Genomic DNA, 20,330 nt, shown 5'->3' with positions numbered 1-20,330 from the left:
AGGGTGAGTCTGGGATTGTGTAGGCGAAAAAGAAAATGTCTATGTCTTATTCTTTCCCACCCTTGGAGAGTAGGGGGTGTCAGCTTAGGGGTGGGGAGTTGGAGACAAGCCCTGCTGTGGAATGCCCGAGGACAGGGTGGGGTTAGGCTATTTTTAAATATACTGGCCTGTCCCTCTCTCCTTGCCCACCCTATTGTGTTCTCTGGGTTCAGAAGGAAACCAGGAAGTATGACATATATCTTCACTCAGATGTAGCAAGTTTACTTTTGGGAGAGCAGGGCTGAAATCGGGGGGGGGGGGGGCGCGGCGGGGAGGGGGGCGGGGGGCCGGCAGTGGTGTGGTCAGCTCCAGGTGGGCCCTGCTCTCCTCATTTCTCCACTTCTCTTCAGCCCTCCGAGCAGTGGAGGGGTGGTCTGGGCACAGAAATGAGAGTTTTCTGCCTGCCCAGCTTCTGACCTGTGAAATTTGTTTGATCAAGGGATTAGTCCAGCACGTTTTGTTTTTTTTGTTTTTTTGGTCACCCAGCCTGGCTTGTGACACAGTGGTGACGAGGGCAGGCCTTTTTGGAAACCAAGGCCAGCCCAAGATGAAGTGGGCTCACCTGCTGGGCTTCCCGCAGAGGTCATCCTTATTGTAATGACTCACCTATTTACCTTTCTCAGGCTTTCCTTAGAGACATTGTACTGCGTTGGGTAAGTGTCCCCTCGAAATTCATGTCACCCACAACTTCAGAACGTGACCTCGTTAGAAATAGAGTCTTTGCACGTGTATCAGTTACTGGATTAGCATGGGTACAGCTCCAATGACTCATGTGATGACAGAGGCAGAGACTGGACTTGTACAGCTGCAAGCCAAGGACGCCAGCAACCACCAAATGCTGCGGAGGCAAGGAAGGATTCTCCCCTGGAGTCTTCAGAGGCACACGCTCCTGACAACACCTGACTCAGGATTTCCAGCCTCCAGAACTGTGAGAGGGAGACACATTTCTGTTGTTTTAAGCCCTCAAGTTTGTGGTACTTTGTCATGGCAGCCCTAGGAAATGAATTCAGAGATCCTCTTGGAGGACCCTCCATGAGCTCCCTCCCTTGCCTAATACACACCCGACTGCAGGGCCACAGACCCAAAGGGCCTGTCACTAAATGCCCGGTTCCTTGTGTCTAGATCCCTCTAGATTGTGACCCTAAGAGGGCAGAGACTGTGTCTCCATCCTCTCAGCATCTCCTGTGCCAGACACACAGGTTCATGGAGGAAGCTAGCTATGGAGTGCCAGGGTGGCCCTCCGTCTGAGTTCTGGGGCCTCCACCACACTCAGCGGATTGGGGCTTGCCGGGATGCCTGGCTCTGCACCCCTTGGCCTCCCCTCCAGCTTCAGCTGGTTCCTCTCCCCAGAGAACTGGGGGAGGAGGGTGGGCCTCACTCTCCAGCTAGGTTTTGCTCCAGGCATTTACTAGTACATAAGTGCCTTCTCCCAACCCCTTATCTCTTTCAAATTCCTTCTGGATCATTTTCTCTAGAATATTCACCTGGGCTATGTATCAAAGCTCAGCTTTCAAATGGAAGGCCTGGCAGTTCGTCATGGATCATGGCTGGGAGCCCACCCAGGAAGGCGTCCTTGAGAGAATTCACCTGTTTCCCAACTCACCTGCAGAGTCCTTAATCTACCCATCATTTAACTGAGTAATCATCTAATTTTACTAGTGGTTTTCTCTCTACCATTAGACCATCAGTATTCGAGATTTAAAAATATATATATATTTTAAATTGATTTCAGAGAGGAAGGGAGGGGGAGAGATAGAAACATCAATGATGAGAAAGAATCATTGATCGGCTGCCTCCTGCACCCCCTCTTACTGGGGGTTGAGCCTGAAACCCAGGTGGGGAATTGAACCATGACCTCCTGGTTCATAGGTCGACGCTCAACCACTGAGCCACACCTGACAGGCAGCATTTGAGATTTTAATGGATCCCAAGTGTCCAAGAATACACCCACATCCTGTAGACTTAGCTAAATCGTGCTGACTTCCTGCTATAAGAGAAGGAAGGTCAGAGCAGTCTGACAACCACACCAGGCCTGATGCTAGCTTAAGGAAATAAGCCTAAACACAAAGGAGCTTCAGGCACAAGGACTCTCACCTCTGAGTTACTTATAATAGGGGGAGCTGTAAATAACCTCAGTGACCAACACAGTTAAATAAGTTATGGTGGCAGTCCACCCAAAGGAATATCATGCAATCTTTAAAAAGTTTGTATCAACAGAAGAAAATGTATGGGTTCAAAGTTACATAATAAAGTAGGAATTCAAATTTTATCTATGATATGATAGATTAAAACTATGTGCATGAGCTATTTATGGGGAACAGACTAGAAATCTATCAATGTATCAAAAACATTGATGATGTTTTTCTTCTCTCTACTTTAAAAAAATATATTATTATAATTTTTATTGATTTCAGAGAGAAAGGGAGAGGAAGAGATAGAAACATCAGTGATGAGAGAGAATGGTTGATTGGCTGCCTCCTGAACACTCCCTACTGGAGATCGAGCCTGCAACCTGGGCATGTGCCCCGACTGGGAATCAAACTGTGACCTCCCAGTTCATAGGTCGACGCTCAACCACTGAGCCACGCCAGCCGAGCTTCTCTCTACTTTTAAGTATGTTCCATACCTGCTAAAATGAGCATGTATTGCTTTTATAATGGGGAAAACAACAACTAGTAAACTTTATTGTAAAAGATTATTTTAGGCCTAGGCTGGGCTCTCTGTCAGAACCCTGTGCTGGGGATCTCTGCAGCTGCCATGTCTGAGAGGATAGTCTATCATCGTTCAGTCCCCATCATGACAACATTTACTGGGTGTTGCCTGGAGAGAGGGTTAGCCTAGGGGCAGTGGTTCTGCTTGGGTGCCAGGAGGACACAAAGACAACTTAATAAGCATGGGAGGCAGAGCAGCAAAGCAGAAAAAGCACTGGGAACATGGTTCAAAGCCTGCGGCTGCCACTTACCAACTGCATGAGCGTGAACACTCCCGTGGTAGAATGAAGAGTGTTCACTACTTGATTGCCAAGGTCTCTTCCAGTTCTAAAAGTACGTTGAGATTCCTTTTTTCTTTCAGAATTTAAAGAGAGAAGCCTAACCGTATAACACAGACAGAAAATCTGGGCATCAGGAGTCTGGGTTAGCACCGTTGTTAACTTCCTGGCCTTCATTTTCTTCTTAAAGTTGAGTGAGTGGATACATTTAGGTTCCTGGCCTCAAGTCAGTACTGTCCCTTGACCCCTGCCTGTGAACTCAGGATGGTCCCTCCTTCAGGAAGACCCCATGCTCAGAAGACGTCGCTTGGGTAGGCATTATACCTCCATCTGCCTCAGAGGTAAAGTGAGAAGGGAAATGAGATAATTGGTGTGAAAATGCTGTACTTCTAGAGAAACACAATCCTGGGAGAATGATGGGGGCCTTTGTGTGGCCCAAATGCCATGGCCCTTTCTTTCACCATGGCCTGAAAGCCAAGCCCCCAGGAGCCAACTTCCCTTTTACCACCCGGTGTCCTCGTCTGCAGTGGCACTGCCAGGAGCAGATAGCACCCTCCTGATTAGGGTCAAGCCACCAGCCTGGCATCAATCCCATTGGTCTTTATCTTTTGCAGTGCCAGAAGTTTGTCTTGCCATGCAGATCACATACTTCTCAAGGACAAGGACTGTGTGTAGCAGGGCATCAGGCCCGCCAGGTCCGCCAGGACCTCGCACACCCTGTTGCCCAAAAGTTGAGTATGGAGCATTGAAAAGAGGTATGCAGATCTAAGTTTGAATTCCAGCTCAGAGGGTCAGTTTCTATATCTGTAAAATGGACATTCTCTTTTATTTTTTACTAGAGGCCTGGTGCATGAAATTCATGCATGGGGGATGTGTGTCCCTCAGCCCAGCCTGCACCCTCTCCAATCTGGGACCCCTCGAGGGCTGTCCAACTGCCCGTTTAGGCCCAATCCTGGTGAGCAGCTGGACATCCCTCTCACAATCCAGGACTGCTGGCTCCCAACCACTGGCCTGCCTGCCTGCCTGATTGTCCCTAACCACTTCTGCCTGCCAGCCTGATCACCCCCTAACCACTCCCCTGCCAGCCTGATTGACGCTTAACTGCTCCCCTGGTGGCCTGATTGCCCCTAACTGTCCTCCTATGCAGGCCTGGTCACCCCCAACTGCCCTCCTCTGCAGGCCTGGTCACCCCCAACTGCCCTCCCCTGCTGGCCTGGTCATCCCTAACTGCCCTGCCCTACTGGTCTGGTCACCCCCAACTGTACTCCCCTACTGGTCTGGTCCACCCCTAACTGCCCCCCCCCCCCCCCCCCCCCCCGCCTACCTGGTCACCCCCAACTGCCCTCCCCTGCTGGCCTGGTCCCTTCCAACTGCCCTCCTCCTCTTGTGTCCACATGGGGTTGGCCATCTTTGACCACATGGGGGCAGTCATCTTCTGTGTTGGAGCAATGGTCAATTTGCATATTACCTCTTTATTAATAGGATTTTTATTTTTTTAAAGAAATTAAAATATTTTTAAATTAAAATATTTTATTTTTTTCTCTTCTTCAAACCCCTGTGTCAAGGGCTGACTTCCAATAGATCGCAGCGAGGGAGCTGCTCTGCTACATATGAAATCCCGACCCAGAAGCAGGCCGCCTATGAATAGTTTAGCACCAAGTTCCCCATGAACGTGAATGTGCGTTGTGTGAAGGAAGAGGGGGCAGCCCCCTTTCTGGCCGCACCCCATTTCCCAGGACAAAGGGCTCTCCACACTGGACCCAGTGGGCATCTTCTTTTAAGTGAGTGTTTTAGGTTGGTTCCTTCTGGAAGCAGATGCTGAGATGGAGTGAAATGAAAAGGCTTACTGGGGAGTAATACTTATGAAAGGAAAAGGGAGGAGGCAGGAATGGGCAGTGTGGGGGGGTTGGGTGAGGGGTGGGAGCTAACAAAGTCACAATGTCTCTGCTAGCCTTAAGGGGTGCTCTGGAGTGAAGACTGCCTGTTAGAGGAGTCCCGTGAGGGTGGAAATAGCCAGCGCCTTGCACCACTGCCTTGCTCAGTCATTGGCCATGGGTCACCCTGAGAAGAATTGACCCTTGATAGCTGGTATGTGTTGGCTTGATAGCTGAGGCCACTCTGAAGGAGCTAAGAGCTAGAGGCTATTAACTAACCATGCTCCTTGCAACTGGATGCTGAATCCTTTCTTAAAGGTGCATCTCCATTTTTGCCTTCGGGAAATAATACAGTTCGGGGTAGAGTAAGCACTTAGTACATGTTAATTTCCTTCTTTTGCTTTGGAGCCCGACAGACCTAGTTTCGAATTCCAGCTTTGTGACTTACTGTGTGACCTGGGCAAGTGTGATCAAGGAAGTTAGCATCCTTCAGTTTCACTTGATCACCCAACCTGGACCATGACTCAGTGATGACGAGAGTACATGTGCATCTCCCTGAACTTCAGTTTCCTTACAGGGTCATGGGGACATACACAGGGCCTGATACTCTAGTTACAAGTTTTTCTATTCAAGACTTAATAAATCAGACCAAATAAATGTCTGACTTCCTGCCCCATCTCAGTCTAAATGCTTAAGTGTGACCAGAAGTAACTTTATTAGCTTCATGAGGGTCTACCAGGACATATACCAAATGGATGTAAGCAATTGTAGGGGGTCCTCCCAAAATGAGGGCCTCCCACTTTGGTTAGCTTAGGAAAGAAATCTCCCTTTAAGATCTTGACTTTGCTGTCCAGAACTCAAGCTGTGTCTGTTCAAGCCAAGCCTGTGTCTTCCTTCCATGTGAAAAAGTGACAATCTTATCCTTGCTCTAGTTTATTTACACCCCAAGTCTAGACTGAGTTCTCTTGCCCCCACCTATGGAATGTCAACTTAAACCTGGGTGAACCAAATCACCTGCAGGCCTAGGAGGTCTCCCCCAGATGGAACTCAGAGAATCTCCTTGTTTCCTCCCCTCTTCCTCACCCTTCTCTGTCTCCATCAGATGCCTTGGGAGAGGAGAAGGAAGAACAAATAGATAAAGAGAGGCATTTATCACAGAGACCTAAAAGCATCTGAACTCTAGAAAAATTGCCAATTGAGACCCAGCTGGGCTCAAAGGGAAACTAAGGCCCTAGCTGCTTTGGCTCAATGGACAGAGTGTTGGCTTGTGGACTGAAGGGTCCCAGGTTCGATTCTGGTCAAGGGCACATGCCCAGGTTTCAGGCTCTATCCCCAATAGGGAGTGTGCAGGAGGCAGCCAATCAATGATTGTCTCTCATCCTTGATGTTTCTATCTCTCTTTCTCCCTCTCCCTTCCTCTCTGAAATCAATAAAAATATATTTGAAACACTGCTGTGTTACATTCAGTTAAAAAGAAAGGGGGGGGGGACAGACTAAGAAGGGAAATGGAGGGGGCGGGGGTAGGAGAACATAAATTAGATTTGTACATGCCAATGTCATAAAACCCAGAGGGGATACAGGGAAGACCTTGGTATGCAGATGGGTCAGGACATTTTTTTTCCAGACTCTGCTTCCTCCTGCTTCCTGGCTTCCCTCGTTGGTTTCTACCTGTGAGGATGAAATGAGGAGCCACGTGCCCTCTACATGTGTCTTAACATTTTACCACTTAGCACTTGAATGCTTATGAGCTCTTTCTAGTCTCACAACTTTTTGGGCAGGTGCTATTTGACACAGACTCTTTGCTTGACCAAACTTTAGACAAGCTCCAGCACCTTCTCTGAGGTCCATCTGTGCACTTATTTGTAAAATCCAGCTTTAGCAAGGACCCTGCTAAGTCCGTTTAGCAGAAGTGTCCTCTCCTCAATGTCTGATCAGGTTCCTCACCTTCCCCCATTCCCCAGACGAAGTCTGATCGCTCTGACCTGTCATTAGCAAAAAATCCTGTTAGGTTGGTTTATCCAGAATCCCCTTCCCCTTGATGTTTCCTCTTAGTAATTTTTTATTCCCTGGCCCCTACTGTGCTCCTTGGCTATAAATTCCTGCTTGCCCAAGCTGTATTCGGAGTTGAGCCTGGTTCTATACTGAGGTCCCTTTTCTCCTACTGCAATAGTCCTGAATATAATTTCCCCATGATTAATAGTCCCGAATTGGCCTGGACTGGTTTGGCTCAATGGATAGAGCGTCAGCCTGCGGACTCAAGGGTCCCAGGTTCGATTCCATTCAACCATGTACCTTGGTTGCGGGCACATCCCCAGTAGGGGGTGTGCAGGAGGCAGCTGATCGATGTTTCTAACTCTCTATCCCTCTCCCTTCCTCTCTGTAAAAAATCAATAAAATATATTTTAAAAAAATAGTCCCGAATAGTTTTTACCACATTGACTACTGTCCAGCCCTGACTTTTTTTTTTTTTTTTTTTTTATATTACCCCTATTTTATAAATGAGGAAAGCAAGGCTCAAAAAGGCTATGAGTTGCCCGGCTGGCGTGGCTCAGTGGTTGAGTGTTGACCTATAAACCAGGAGGTTATCGTTCAATTCCTGGTCAGGGCACATGCCGGAGTTGTGGGCTCAATCCCCAGTGTGGGGCATGCAGGAGGCAGCTGACCAATGATTCTCGCTCATCATTGATGTTTCTATTTCTCTCTCCCTCTCCCTTCCTCTCTGAAATCAATAAAAACATATTAAAAAAAAAAAAGAGGTTGTGACTTGCCTTGGGTGGTGGAGCCCACGTATCCTGGGTTGGAGTCTTGGCCACCACAATAGCCTCTGGAGAACGCCCTGTGCCTCTGGCCTTCCTTGTATTGAAAAGGGGGAGGCTATCTGTGCTGGGTCAACAAGATGTCCAACTCTTACTTTAATTTAACCTGAGATGCTTTCTTCTTCCTCTTCTGTAGACGGGAAACTCTAGTGCAGAGAGTGTCACCAAACAAAACACACAGCAACTTAATAGGGAGAACTCATGAGCAAGAACTGACAAAAAAAAAAAAAAAAAAAAAAAAAGATTAAGAAGGCCAAGTTGGGCCTTGGCATCTCTGAAAATTCTCTTCAGTGATATCCTCCTACGTTGTCCAGGTGCCTAAAATCCCTCTTCACCTTAGTGAGTTTCCTGCTCCCTCTTCACCTTAGTGAGTTTCCTGCTCCCAGGAAAGAAAAGATCAGCTCGTCCATGCAGAGGCGGAGGGACTGCTGGGGGGGACCATGCTCCTTCTCTGTAGTATCTGCTTTATAGCTGGAAGGTCCAGCCTTTGGGCCTCAGCTGTCATTGGACTTCTGGCTTCAGAAAGCAAGTAGCCAACAGGTTGGGGTTCTTCATGGGTCCTCTGCGATGGCACCACAGTGTCAGGCATCTACCTCTCCATGGGCAAGGCTAGTTTTGCCTGGGAATGTGGAAACGTCGATTCCTCTTCTTGGACTGCATGGTGTCTAAGAGCCTGAGCTCCCTGCTCTGGGACCAATCACTCACAGACCCCACACTCAGAATCAAGTCCGGCGGAACCAGAAGCTTCTCACTGGGCAAAGAGTGAGGGAAGGCCTCCGTTGTTTTCCTTTGCAGAGCTACACCACCTGCCTTCTCTCACCTTCAGAACTCTGTTTGGCACACCCTGTCTGGGGTTCTATCCCTTCTTGGTGCCTGTGAATCCCAAAAGGTCAAAAGGAGGTGACCTGAGCTTCAACATCTCTATTAGCACCCTCACTTCCTCATGGGGTCACAATTCCTTCTTTCTAGTTCTAACCTCCACCCCACTGCCCATCCCAGACGCCTCAAGCTACTTCCCCAGGTTGCCACGGGCTCTCCAGACCCTGTCTCTTGTTATCTCAAGAAATCCACTATCTGGCCAGGGTCTACCATATGCTTGACACTGAGCAGATATTCTAACACTTCTTCCCCCAAGTCTCATACAGGGTATTTCTGAGTCCTACCTGTCACCTCGAGTTGTTCCCCCCATTCCCCATGTTCCTTAGGGTCTCCTCAAATCTCACTCTCTCTCTTACTCATGCAGCCCTGAACTCACCTCTCCTTGGCCCCTTTCTTTCTCATTCTCCCCTGCCTTCTCCTGGGATGTCCCAGCTCCAGCAGTACAGGGGCAGCCCCTGGGGAGGCAGGAGAGAGCCCAGGATCTCAGGCCAGAGGGGGGGCCATTCATTTCCAGTGTTCCCTGGTTTCTAGTCCCTCCCATCCCCTCCCATCCCTCCTCCTACTTGGCTCAGGCTGACGAGGAGCAGAGCAATGACTGTATAGGGTGTTTTTTTTCCTGGTGGGGAAGGGGGTGGAGATTGAGGAAAGAAAAGACGGGGCAAGGATGATTGGCGTGGGGCCCCACCTTCTTTTGTCCTCTTTCCTGGGTACTCTGGTCCCTCCGGGAAATACACCTGTTTCAGGCCGGCAGCCAGTGGGGACAGGTTCACCTCTGCTTCTCACAGCATTGCTCCACGCTCAGTCCCTGGGGAGCTTGGAGGACTTCTCCTGGAGCCATGAGGGGGACTCATTGGAGGAGGGTCCCCTGGGTATTCCTGAGCTGCTTATGTTCCTGCCTCCTTTGGCCAGTGGTCGTGGGTGAGTGATGCACCTGGGGCAGCATTCTGGGGGCTGAGGGGTCACCAGGGAAGCTGGGGCATGTCATGGGGTGGGGAATTGAGAGAGAGAGAGAGAGAGAGAGAGAGAGAGAGAGAGAGAGAGAGGTGTAAATGCTAGAGAGACAGAGAAAAGAGAAGATAGGCACAGAGAGAAGAAAGATATCTGGGGGTCAGGAGTTCCCTGGTTTGGGGAAATCCACTGGGAGAACTGGAACTTATTTTGTGGAGAGAAAAAGACAGGTAGGCAGAACTATAGAAAGATGAAGAGAGAGTTGAAGAAAGAGACTGACAGGAAAAAAAACCCACACGAGAGCTAGGTGACAGAATCAGAAGAAAAATTTCTATAATTATGTAGAGACAGATGAAAAGACAGATGAGAAACAGATGAATCAAAACAGACACACAGAGGGGAGAAACATCAGAGGAGGCAGGCAGAACTGAAAGGCAGAGGCGGTTGGCGGGGAGAAACAAGCGGGAACGGGAGGGCAGCTGACATGAGGGCAGTCAGCCTTTTGCCTCTGACCATGGCTTTAAACGCCTCTTCCTGGGCTAATGTCCTTAGGGGAGGGCTTTTAGCCCTGGTGCTGGCCTTGGCCTCCCCCACGGCCCCTCTGTATATGGAGCTGGAGTTGGGTGGAAGCAAGGCCTGTTGATGATGTTCCCCTGACCTCTCCCCACCACCTTCCAAGCTGCCCCTCTGCCCTAGGACCAGGTTTTATTCTGTATTTCTGGATGTCTGAGTCTTCTGAGAGGATCTGGGGCCCAGGAGATTGTGAGGGGCCAGGAACCCAAACCAAAGAGAGGATCACTGCTCCTTCCCCTGCTTAACAAGCCTGGGGAGGCTCTCACCAAGAAATCCTTTCATGGGTGGTGGGTTGGAAGGAATAGGCTCTCTTACAGATAACAAGAGACACAATGCTGGTGAAGGGAATAGTCTGGCTTCTTCACAATGTTTAAAGGCTTGACTAAAAGCGAATGAAACAACCACCACCTCCCCAACCCTCCCCCACCAGGGCCCCCGTCCCCCAACTCATCACACAAGAAGGAACCTTTGGAGCCAGGCCACTTGGCTTGTCCTGGGTCTTGTTCTGGGAATAAAATAGAGGGATGTGAAGAAGGCATGTTCGTGGGGGTCCTGACCGTGGGCAATGGGGAGAGGTTGGCTTGGAGTTAGGCATTTGGGGGCCCAGACTTGGCTTTGCCACGAACTGATCTGGTCCCTGTGACTAGGTCCTAGTGTGTCTCTCTCCAGGTCTCAGTTCCTCGATATAAAAAGTGAATGGCATGGCCTGCAGATTCCTAAGCTCTCAAGTTTTGATTTTCTGTGATTTAAAGTTAGTACAAAAAGTGTTTGGTACCAGCTCCGCACATGGCCCTGTGTTAGAGTCCTCAAGCTCAGGACGAGCCAGGAAGTCTGTGGAGAGGAGCCTAAAGGGGCAAGAACTGGGATGGGAGTGGACAGGGAAAGCGAGGTGGGGAGCGATGGGCTGCGAGGGATTGAAGGACCATGAAGGTGAAAGGGAGTCCCTGTGATAGCCCTGGAGAAGGGCAGGGATGCCCTGGAGCCCTGAGTCCTGTGTTTTAACGAGAGGACAGAATGGAGAAGGGCCAGGAAAGTGGTGGCTGTGGGATGGGAGGTGGCATCCCAAGCATCTGACTGAGAATCAGGAGGACTTTGGAGGAGAAAGTAGTCTCCGCAGAATGGGCAGTTAGCCTCCCATATCTTCTCATGGGAGCTTCTGGGAGAGTGGAAACTGGTTGGTACCATTTTCTTGGATGCCCGAGGAAGCTCATGAGTGACCTGACTATATTTGAATCTAGGGTCTGTTTCCACACTTGCTTGCTGCCAACACCCTTGTCCAGCCACCCCTGGAGCAGGCATCAGAGCCTCTGCCCAGACCAGAGGGAGAAACCACAAAGGCATCACAGTGGTAAGGGCTTCCTTAAGGAAAAGCCCCGGCTCTTGAATGTGAAAGGAGGAAAGGAGGTGAAAAAGGTGGGCTGGGCAGGGGGCCAACTGGAATTCAGTGGCTCCTGGTAGGAATGACTCAGAAGGAAGCCTGGCAACCCTGATTCCATGCCCTGCAGTAAAAAAACGGGATCAAAATAAGCCTCAGGCTATGAGTGGCCCAGTAACCAAGGGGCCACCACCCTGTGGGCCCACAGGGATGTTATGGGACTGTAGCAAGGGCAGGACAGGGGACATCCCTGATCACAGAGGGCCCCAGAGGGAAGGGTCTCCTGCTCTCCCTCTCAGAGGACCTCCAATCTGATTGTTGGTCTGGGAGAGACCTACCCAACTTGCCACCAAGGGAACCAAAAGCCTCCACAGGTCATCTTCCCCTTCATCTACTCCCTCCTCTCCAGAAACTCTCACTGATCTTGGGAACATCCAAAAGGAGTGAGTTTCTGAACAAGAGGTCCTGACAAGAAAATCAATCCAATTTAGGCCAATTGTTCAGCAAAATATACAGTGAAGAGCAGGAATTTCAAATCAGAAGACCCCATGTCAGGGTTGCCACTTAGCAGCCCAGGGAACATGAGAAAAGTCCCTTCAATTCAGTGTTTGCATTGGCAACATGAGTCAAATGGGAAGAGGCTTTTTCACTGGCTCGTGGAAAGAATAAAACGAGGTAGTATTTGGTGTAAATGGAAGAGCCATGAAATCTTGTTTGAGACAGGAACCACTCCGTTCTAGAGTTGGGAGATTGGGGGTGAGGAGGGTGATGGAGCCGGGAACAGAATGGGCACCTGTGTTGGCTCAGAGGCATTTTCTTTCGTCCAAGAATCCTTGAACCTTGGAAAACAAACCCTGTCCTTCCTGTGTGGTTGCAAGGGCCAGCGTAGTTTATTCAGAAGGTGGCTTATCTTATGCTCGGACTGAATGCCAGCTCTGCCATCAGTCAGAGGCCCCGCTCTGGCTGACACCGGTGCCTCACGGCTCCTTGGCTGGCAATCTCCTCCACGCCCTTGGTGTCTGGGCACAGCTCCGGAGGCAGAGGCTGTGCTGGCGGTGTTTTAAAGGCGAGCGATATCTATCTTCATTGCCGGGGGAGGCCAAGAAGCAGTTAGTCTTTTATGTGCTCAAACAAGTGGTTTGCTACTATGCCCTCTGGTTTCGTGAAACTGCTGAACATTCCAGATAGGCACGTAATGTAGCTCTTAGAGCCGCTTCTCCGAAGACCAGGACTGAAGACGTTGTAGGCTGTCTCTCTTCCTAGTTCCAGACTTTTGCCTCTACAGTTCATCTTCCTTCCTACTAAGCTGGATTCATGGAAAGCAGATACTTAGTCATCTTTGTATCTCCCCCGCACTCCCCAGCACAGTGCTGAGGGCTTGATTTGAGGTGAACTCAGGTTATTGGCTCTTCGTAGAAGCGGAAATACTAAAGATTTTCTGTGAGACTCTAACCAGGCCCCGGAGCTGGGCACCTGTGCTTGTGCCTGTGGCCTCTGTAGCCTTGGCCTGGCTCCCGCAGAGGGCACTGGCTTGTGCTGCAGGCAGCTCCCTTCTTCACGTGTGCGTTTTTAAGGTCTATACAGACATCTGCTCTCTACAGAGATACCCAAACTCAAGTTGCAGCTTGAGTTCTAAAAGTGCTGTTGATAGTGGGTTTGGAGGAATTCAGAATAGGAAAGAGTTTGGAGTTATTTACTTGCTGAACTTCTACTTGTGCCAAGCGTTTTGGACACAAAGATGAGTAAGTCATGATTCCTACCTCCAAAGCTTGTTTAAGGTCACACAGCCCATAAAAAGGGCACCTGGGACTACAACTCAGTGTTCTAATTCCTCATTCCCTGGGTTTGCACGGCAGCTCACAACCCTTGACAAACACACCTCCACAGCAGCCCAGCCCATCAGTGAACAGAAGCATTCACAAGCCCTGCTGAGATATTCATCCATCATTCATTCATCCATGCATTTGCTAATTAAACTACTATTGAAGCAGTGCCTCCCACGTAGCTGACATTGTTCTAGGGCAGCACTGTGTGTGCACAGTGAGGAATGGGACAGGGCCCAGCCTCTTGTAGCTAAGATCTAGCATACAGTGCGACATAAAATAATGACAGAAAAATTCCCAGCTACAAATGTAGTGTGATAAGTATTATGATCGTGTTATAAGTATTGAATGAATATTATGGTGAGAGTAAAATAAGGAGACTTTGTTTAGATGAGTGAGTCTGGGAAGGCCTCTCTGAGGAAGTGTGGTACATTTGAGCTGAGTCCTGAAGGCTGAGTAGGAAGCCAGATGGAGGGGTGGGCATTGGGGGCGGGAAAGCCTGAGCCAGGCAGGGGGAGAGAGGCTGAGTCCAAAATGAAGCTGACCCTTTAGAGGACTTGAAAGAGGTAGGCAGGTGCTAGATCATGCAGGGCCTTGTAAGCCATGGAATGGGTGGTGGATTTTAAGGAACTAAAATGGGCAGTGATGAGCTTTAGGTAAAGGAGTCTCATGATTGGATTTGAACCTTGGAATAATCGCTTTGGATACCGTGGGGGAAAACAGATTGGAAGAGGGCCAGGGTGATATGGGAGACCAGATAGGAGACGGCTGCAAGAGTTCAGGCAGAAGATGCTGTGGTTTGGCCTGGTGGTAGCAGTGGGGATCTGCGAAGGGAAGGGATAAGTGTGAAAACAATAGTAAACAGAAATTCTGCCCTCATAAGGACACAGTCCCAAGGATTGCTGCCTTGGCCAGGATTCCCCAAATTTGTAGAGACCAAGGTAATAGGCAGCACAGAGTGCCATTTATTGAGCTTAGGTACCTAGCTAAGCACTTCGCATACATTACCCAATTGGTATTGGCATTATCTACCATCATCCCATTTTTTATAGATAAAGACCCCAAGCTCAGAGAGATCACATAACTGGCCCAAGTCACACAGCGAATATTGGTCAGTTTGACTCTAGAACCCATGCTCTTACCACTCCATGGTCTGTTAATTGTCCATCTCAAGCTCAGAAAGGGCCTCATTAGGGGGTGTCAGAAGAACCATGTGTGTCGGGAATCACCAAACCACAACAGTTACTACAACATAGCTTTCCTGCTTCATTCCCTTCTCCCCAAGTCAAAGTCCAGCTGAGCTCTGTTCTGAGGAAACTGGGGTATCAGGAAAGTCACTGACATCATTACAGCTTTCTCACGTATACCCTTATTAGTAAATGGAGCCACCTCCCTTGAGCTGCCCTCAAAAATTTAGGTCAATAACATTGAGGAAAACAATTTAGAATCCACCCTGCACAGTTGGCTCCAAGGCAAGAACCTTATCTCTTTTCGCCAACTATACCACTGAAGTCACACTTCAAACAATGCCTACTGACCAGACATTTCTTTACCTTCGATATCACTACAGGTCATTTGACCTAATTTCTCCCAGCATCTGGTGTGATAAGCACCACGGTTGCCCCTGGTGATAACCCTGGAAGCTCCAGAACCAAGCCAACAGCCTCAAAACCCAGCTTTGATTATATGCTCACCAGCACAGGTCCAACTTTCTTTTTCCCCAATGCCTTCCTCTCCTCAAAAGTTCAATCTCCAGCCTCCACCATCTTGGTTTTGGAGCTCATCTCTCCCTGGCTCCATCCAAGGCAGGCACCACCCTCCTAGCCTGGAGTTGCCCCCCGGAGTTTGGCAATTCTGCAGCTGTGCTGGTCACACCTCCCAGGCTCCAACCATCATGTTGGGTTCCTTCTAGCTCCAGCACCACTGTGGCAGTCAAAGGAGAAACTGGTGTAACCTCAAACCTTTCTCCAATCTCAGCTGAAGGAACCAATGACCAGGAGATGGGAACACAAGACTTCATTTATTCAACGGATGTCTGTGAAGTAATTCCTGTGTGCCAGTCACTGTTCCAGGTGCTGGAGATATCATGAGATCAGTTATCCTAAGCCAGTGGTCGGCAAACTCATTAGTCAACAGAACCAAATATCAACAGCACAACGATTCAAATTTCTTTTGAGAGCCAATTTTTTTAAACTTAAACTATATAGGTAGGTACATTGTTATTAACTTAATTAGGGTACTCCTAAGCTGGCCTTTGCTAAAAACGTCCTCAGTCTGATTGAGGTACCTTCGCTGAGGTCGACCCCTTCCAACTCTCCCATCCACACTCATCTTGTATACTTGTTCTGTCTATCTCCTTTCGTTTATCCTCTCTATATGTCCAAACCATCTCAACATACCTTTCTCAATCCTCAACACTACATCTTCTTTCACTCCACAACGTTCCCTAAAATTAACCTAACAAACTTTACTTAAAGTTTTAAGTCAACTTCTCACTGTATGTGCACGCCCGCACATGGTATTTTGTGGAAGAGCCACACTCAAGGGGCCAAAGACCAGCATGTGGCTCGCGATCTGTGGTTTGCCTACCACTGTCCTAAGGGCATTTTGAGGTAGCATTTTTCCACTTCTTGAGTTCTAAGAACAATGGAGGAAAAATACCCAGTAGTCACAGCGCTGGTCACAGTTTCTGTTTCCTCTAAGATGGGAACACAAACCCTGACCATAGAGGGGCAGAATCCTGAAACCACCCACAGCCCAGGAACCTCTCAGACATGTCAGTCTTAGGACACCAAGAGTTTCTGAGGGAATGACAGAGTCTTCATCCTTGATCCTGAGAAGGGAAGATTTGTGTGTGAGCAACAGTTTGCACAACCTGCTTCCTCCTCCGTGAGGGGGGCTGAGATTGCATCCCGACATGATGAGAGGGGGTGGCTTGGGGGGGTGGTTGGCTGTTCCAGTCCTGAAGCTGAGACACACAAATGGCTCTGGGCTCTCTACACAGGGCAGCGAGGCTGGTGGTCCTGCCTCCCCCTCCAACTTCACACCTTTCAGGACACCTGCTGAAGAGTCCATGTTCTCTTCAAAGCTATCCTTGCAGTTAGGTGCTTTCCTTGGCTCTATACTGCCCTAGGCACAGCCTGGCAAAGAACCTCACCAAGCAGGAAATAACAGCAGAAAAGGGAAACCTTGTGAGTGATGGGGTTAATGGGCACCTGGAATAGCTCAAGACAAACAGACCAGGCACTAAGAACAAGCCTCTGCCCACAACATATGCGTGCATGACACAGGCTTTGTTTTCTCTGCAGGGAGTGACTGCACCACTCTGTGGCAATGTTATCTCCCTATCATCACCATTTCTGCCACCACTCCTTTATCTAAGTCAACAACACACCCCCTGTCTCCTCATACCTGTGGAGTCACCAGAGGGCCACACAGGAGACATGCTGCCTATTGGCACCATCACCCTTGTCATCCTGCAGCCGTGAGAGCATTAGGACAACTGTTGGACATCTCCCACCAGACACTGTTCAAGGGATAAGAGCTGAGTGACTGCAGTGGTAGCGGAGAAATCCACGGAGGACCCCAGGGCTCAGAGCGAGGAATGCCACGTCTCAGTGACAGCTCCGGGGCCCTCACTGACCCTGAGAGAACTTCTTGAAAACTACCCATCTTAGGTGATGCCACACATGTCTTCTGACAATAGTCTTATCACTCCAAGGGGTCAACACCCGTCACAACTCACTCTGACATCATCACAGAAAAGGAGACACTAGGAAAATTGGCAGAAATAGCCTGGTGTCACATCGTTTGATCCTGAAAATGTGCCCCCAGACACAGACCACTGAGCCTGTGGCAGGCCAAGAACCCAGGGCAGGTCGGTCACCATTTCTCCATTTCTTACGTCAGCTCTTTTGAGGTAGGGCTAGAAGAGCCCAGCTGTGGAGAGGCCATGCATTCGATGACTGTCCCACAGCTGAGCCACAGCTCACAACTTCCAAGTCTTTACTCTTGCCTTTGAGCCCCAGCCCTGTCATTTACAAGCTATGTAATGTTGGACAAGTCACTTGACCTATTCAAATCTCAGTTTTCCACACCTGTTCAATGGGGGTACTATTAACTAAGAGAAACTATAACAAACTATACAAATATGCGTTATCAATATTGGTATGTACCTAGTGAAAGAAATACAAAGAAACCCGTATTCTCAGCTGTATGAGTCATTAATCACAAGTCAATTGATACACAAGAACTCAAAGTGAAGATTGCGTCTTCCGCAGAAACTGCCTGTGGGGTAGAAGTGCCTTGGTAAGGAGCATTCCTCATTACAGAAACGTCCTACAGTGCAAACAGACCTATTGACGAGACTCTTACACACTTCTCAGCCACAACCAGAGGAAGGTGAGCCAGCTGCAAATGGCCTCCCTCTGAGGACACATGCTTCAGGACTCTGGTTTTCTTATCACAGTTGTGAGAGGATTACAGAAACAGTTCCAGTCATCATTCTCTATGGCTCTAATAAGGCAACTAGACCCATGCCCTAAGGATCCAAGCCTCTGTATTCCAGGGCATCCAATAGGCATTTTCTACAGCAATCTCTGCTAAGGAGGTGATATACAAAACTCTTTTTCCTGGTTCCATAGCTAAAGAACAATTCAGCAGTGGTGTGATGGAAGCTAAGAGTCAAGGTAGGGAATGGGGGAGTCAGGAAGAGCAATTAAGAGGCTGTGGCAATAGTTAGAGTAGTGAGCCCTGGCCAGTGTGGCATAGTAGGTTGGAGCATTGTTCCATACACTGAAAGGCTGTGGGTTGGGTCCCTGGTTAGGAAACATACCTGGGGTTCAATCCCAGGTCGAGGTTCATACAGTAGGCAACCATTCGATGCTTCTCTCTATTTCTCTCCCTTCCTCTCTCTCAAATCAATAAGCATGTCAACAAAAAGTGAGAGTAATAAGGGTAACACAAGAGCCCAAGAGACCATGATGGGAGAAATAATTTGGAGGAATAATAGTTGCTGCCAAACTATGATGTTGGGGACAAGGAAGAGGAAGGAATCAATGATGACTCAGGGGTTTCTGGCCCTAATACCTGAGGGACTGACATTACCAGTCAGGAAATCACTGGAAACGTGAGTCTGGAAAATGGGTGCGAAGTCAGGGTAATATTACAGATTTGTAAGGCATGAAAGTAGATGTAATTTAGCCAGAAAAAAAGGTATAGAAGGAGAGGGAAAGGACTGGAGATGGTACCCAGAAGACTGACTTCATCTGTGGGATGAGAAGAAAAGAGAAGTGGCAAAGAAACAGGAGGAAAAGGGAAGGTGTTGGGTGGAGAATTGTCCAGCGTTAGCGGGGGCAAGACTGTGCAAATATCAAGGGATACTGTTCAAGGAGAGAATATTGAGGTAGTTTCTCAATAAATATTTGTTGAATGAATGAATGAATGAATGATGCCAAGTTTCAGAGCTACTAATGGGAACTGAGAAGAAAATTGTTCTTGGTGATCAGGAAGAAAATTTTGGGGTAACTTTTGAGGCAAGTGTTTTCAGTGAGGTGATTCAATTTTCGGGTACATTTTGAGAAGTAGAAGATGAAAAAGGGGATGCTCATGGGTGAAACAAAGATGGGGATAAGGAGGACACAAGACAAATGAAAAGGCTTTTATTTTAGGTTAAGAGAGACCTAAATGTGATTTCCATCGGGAGAGAAGGAACAATGCAGAAAGAGACTCTTGGACAGAGAGAAGTGATGGACTACACCATCCAAGGACGGGGGAGGGAATCAGACAGGACACTGTGTGTGTGTGTGTGTGTGTGTGTGTGTGTGTGTGTGTGTGTGTGTGTACAGTCTTTCAGTGGAGACTGAGCCTCTCTTTTGGTGTGGGATAGGGGGCCTGGTGAAGGCAGAGACATTTCCTGATGGAGAAGATTCTCGGACATCAAAGGAGATGAAGTAAGGTGGCTTTGGTCTTTCCCGTGAAGTAGAAGTTCAAGTGTCATAGAGAAAGGAGAGAGAAGAGAAGAGAATCTGTTTCTCTCAGATATCAATTCGTCACAGTCAAAAGCTTAGCTCTCTGTTCTGAAAATATGTTATGAATTTGGCCAAGGGGAGATCAACGAGCTTCGGTTGTCCAACACTGATGGAAACCGGGTAGCCTGGCTTGCATTCTGGTAAACGATGAAATCAGTTTGTTCCAGAAAAGCTGGAGCCCCCTCCCCCATGGTTTACTGGCCTACAAATAACCTAGTCAAGCTTAGTAGAGTGGGTTAACTGCGAACTGTTTCCATAAATAGCCGAATAATCTGTTGAAGGAGTGGCTTGAGAGGTATTATTTAAGTGGTGATGAAAGACAAATACAACACTGTAGTTTTGCTGTAACTAACACTAATCTCTTCCCTCTAGCAACAAGCCCAACAGATTTACAGACTTGTTAAAACTGCACCTACTCCCCTTCTTACACAATAAAACTGTCATAGACAGGAAGCGGCCCACCTTGCTATTCCCTAGAGAAGCACCTAATCAACTCAGCCCAGGACTAGCAAGTTCTTTAAATAAAGATTCAAAAGACAGACACAGCCCTGTTTGAAGAGATTTAAGATTTGTATTACCAAGCAAATATTTTTTTCAAAGGGGGAGGATCTTTGGAACAGGTACACTCTCATATAATGCTAATGGGACTGTAGACTGGCATGATATTTCTGCAAAGAAATTTAGCAATGTGTATTAATGACATGAAAACTTTTATAACAGCATTAACCAGAATTCTACTTATGTTAAGAAAATGAGCTGAACTAATAAAAACAAAACAAAATATTATACACAAAGGTAATCATCAAAGCTTCTCGTATAATAGAGACACATTGAAAATAGTAAGTTAATTATAGGCTATTCTTATGATGTATATTATTTAATGTATAAAGGTGATGTCCAATGTTCCAGAAGGGGCATGGGCGCATCCGTGCGCGTGCAGGGGCACACACACACACACACACACACACACTATCACAAGCATACT

At 48.2% G+C, this 20,330-nt stretch overlaps 1 protein-coding gene across 6 annotated transcripts in view; it reads left to right on the top strand.

The window, feature by feature from the left end:
- Positions 1–9,366: 9,366 nt before the first annotated feature.
- Positions 9,367–20,330, top strand: part of MUC4 (mucin 4, cell surface associated) — a 52,858-nt gene continuing 41,894 nt past the window's right edge. For 5 of the 6 annotated variants that reach the window (XM_070406448.1, XM_070406445.1, XM_070406444.1 and 2 more), the window contains exon 1: positions 9,367–9,515. In XM_070406448.1, coding sequence (XP_070262549.1) covers positions 9,434–9,515 — 82 coding nt within the window. In that variant the 5' untranslated portion in view covers positions 9,367–9,433. Of the gene's footprint in view, positions 9,516–19,953; positions 19,966–20,330 lie in introns of those variants that run through there. The other variant, XM_070406447.1, reaches the window with a different exon arrangement.

The sequence above is a fragment of the Myotis yumanensis genome, unplaced genomic scaffold, assembly GCF_028538775.1.
Source record: "Myotis yumanensis isolate MYYU_CA2020_CCGP unplaced genomic scaffold, mMyoYum1.0.hap1 SCAF_2, whole genome shotgun sequence".
Lineage (NCBI taxonomy): Eukaryota > Metazoa > Chordata > Mammalia > Chiroptera > Vespertilionidae > Myotis > Myotis yumanensis.
This window is presented reverse-complemented; position numbering and strand designations above follow the sequence as displayed.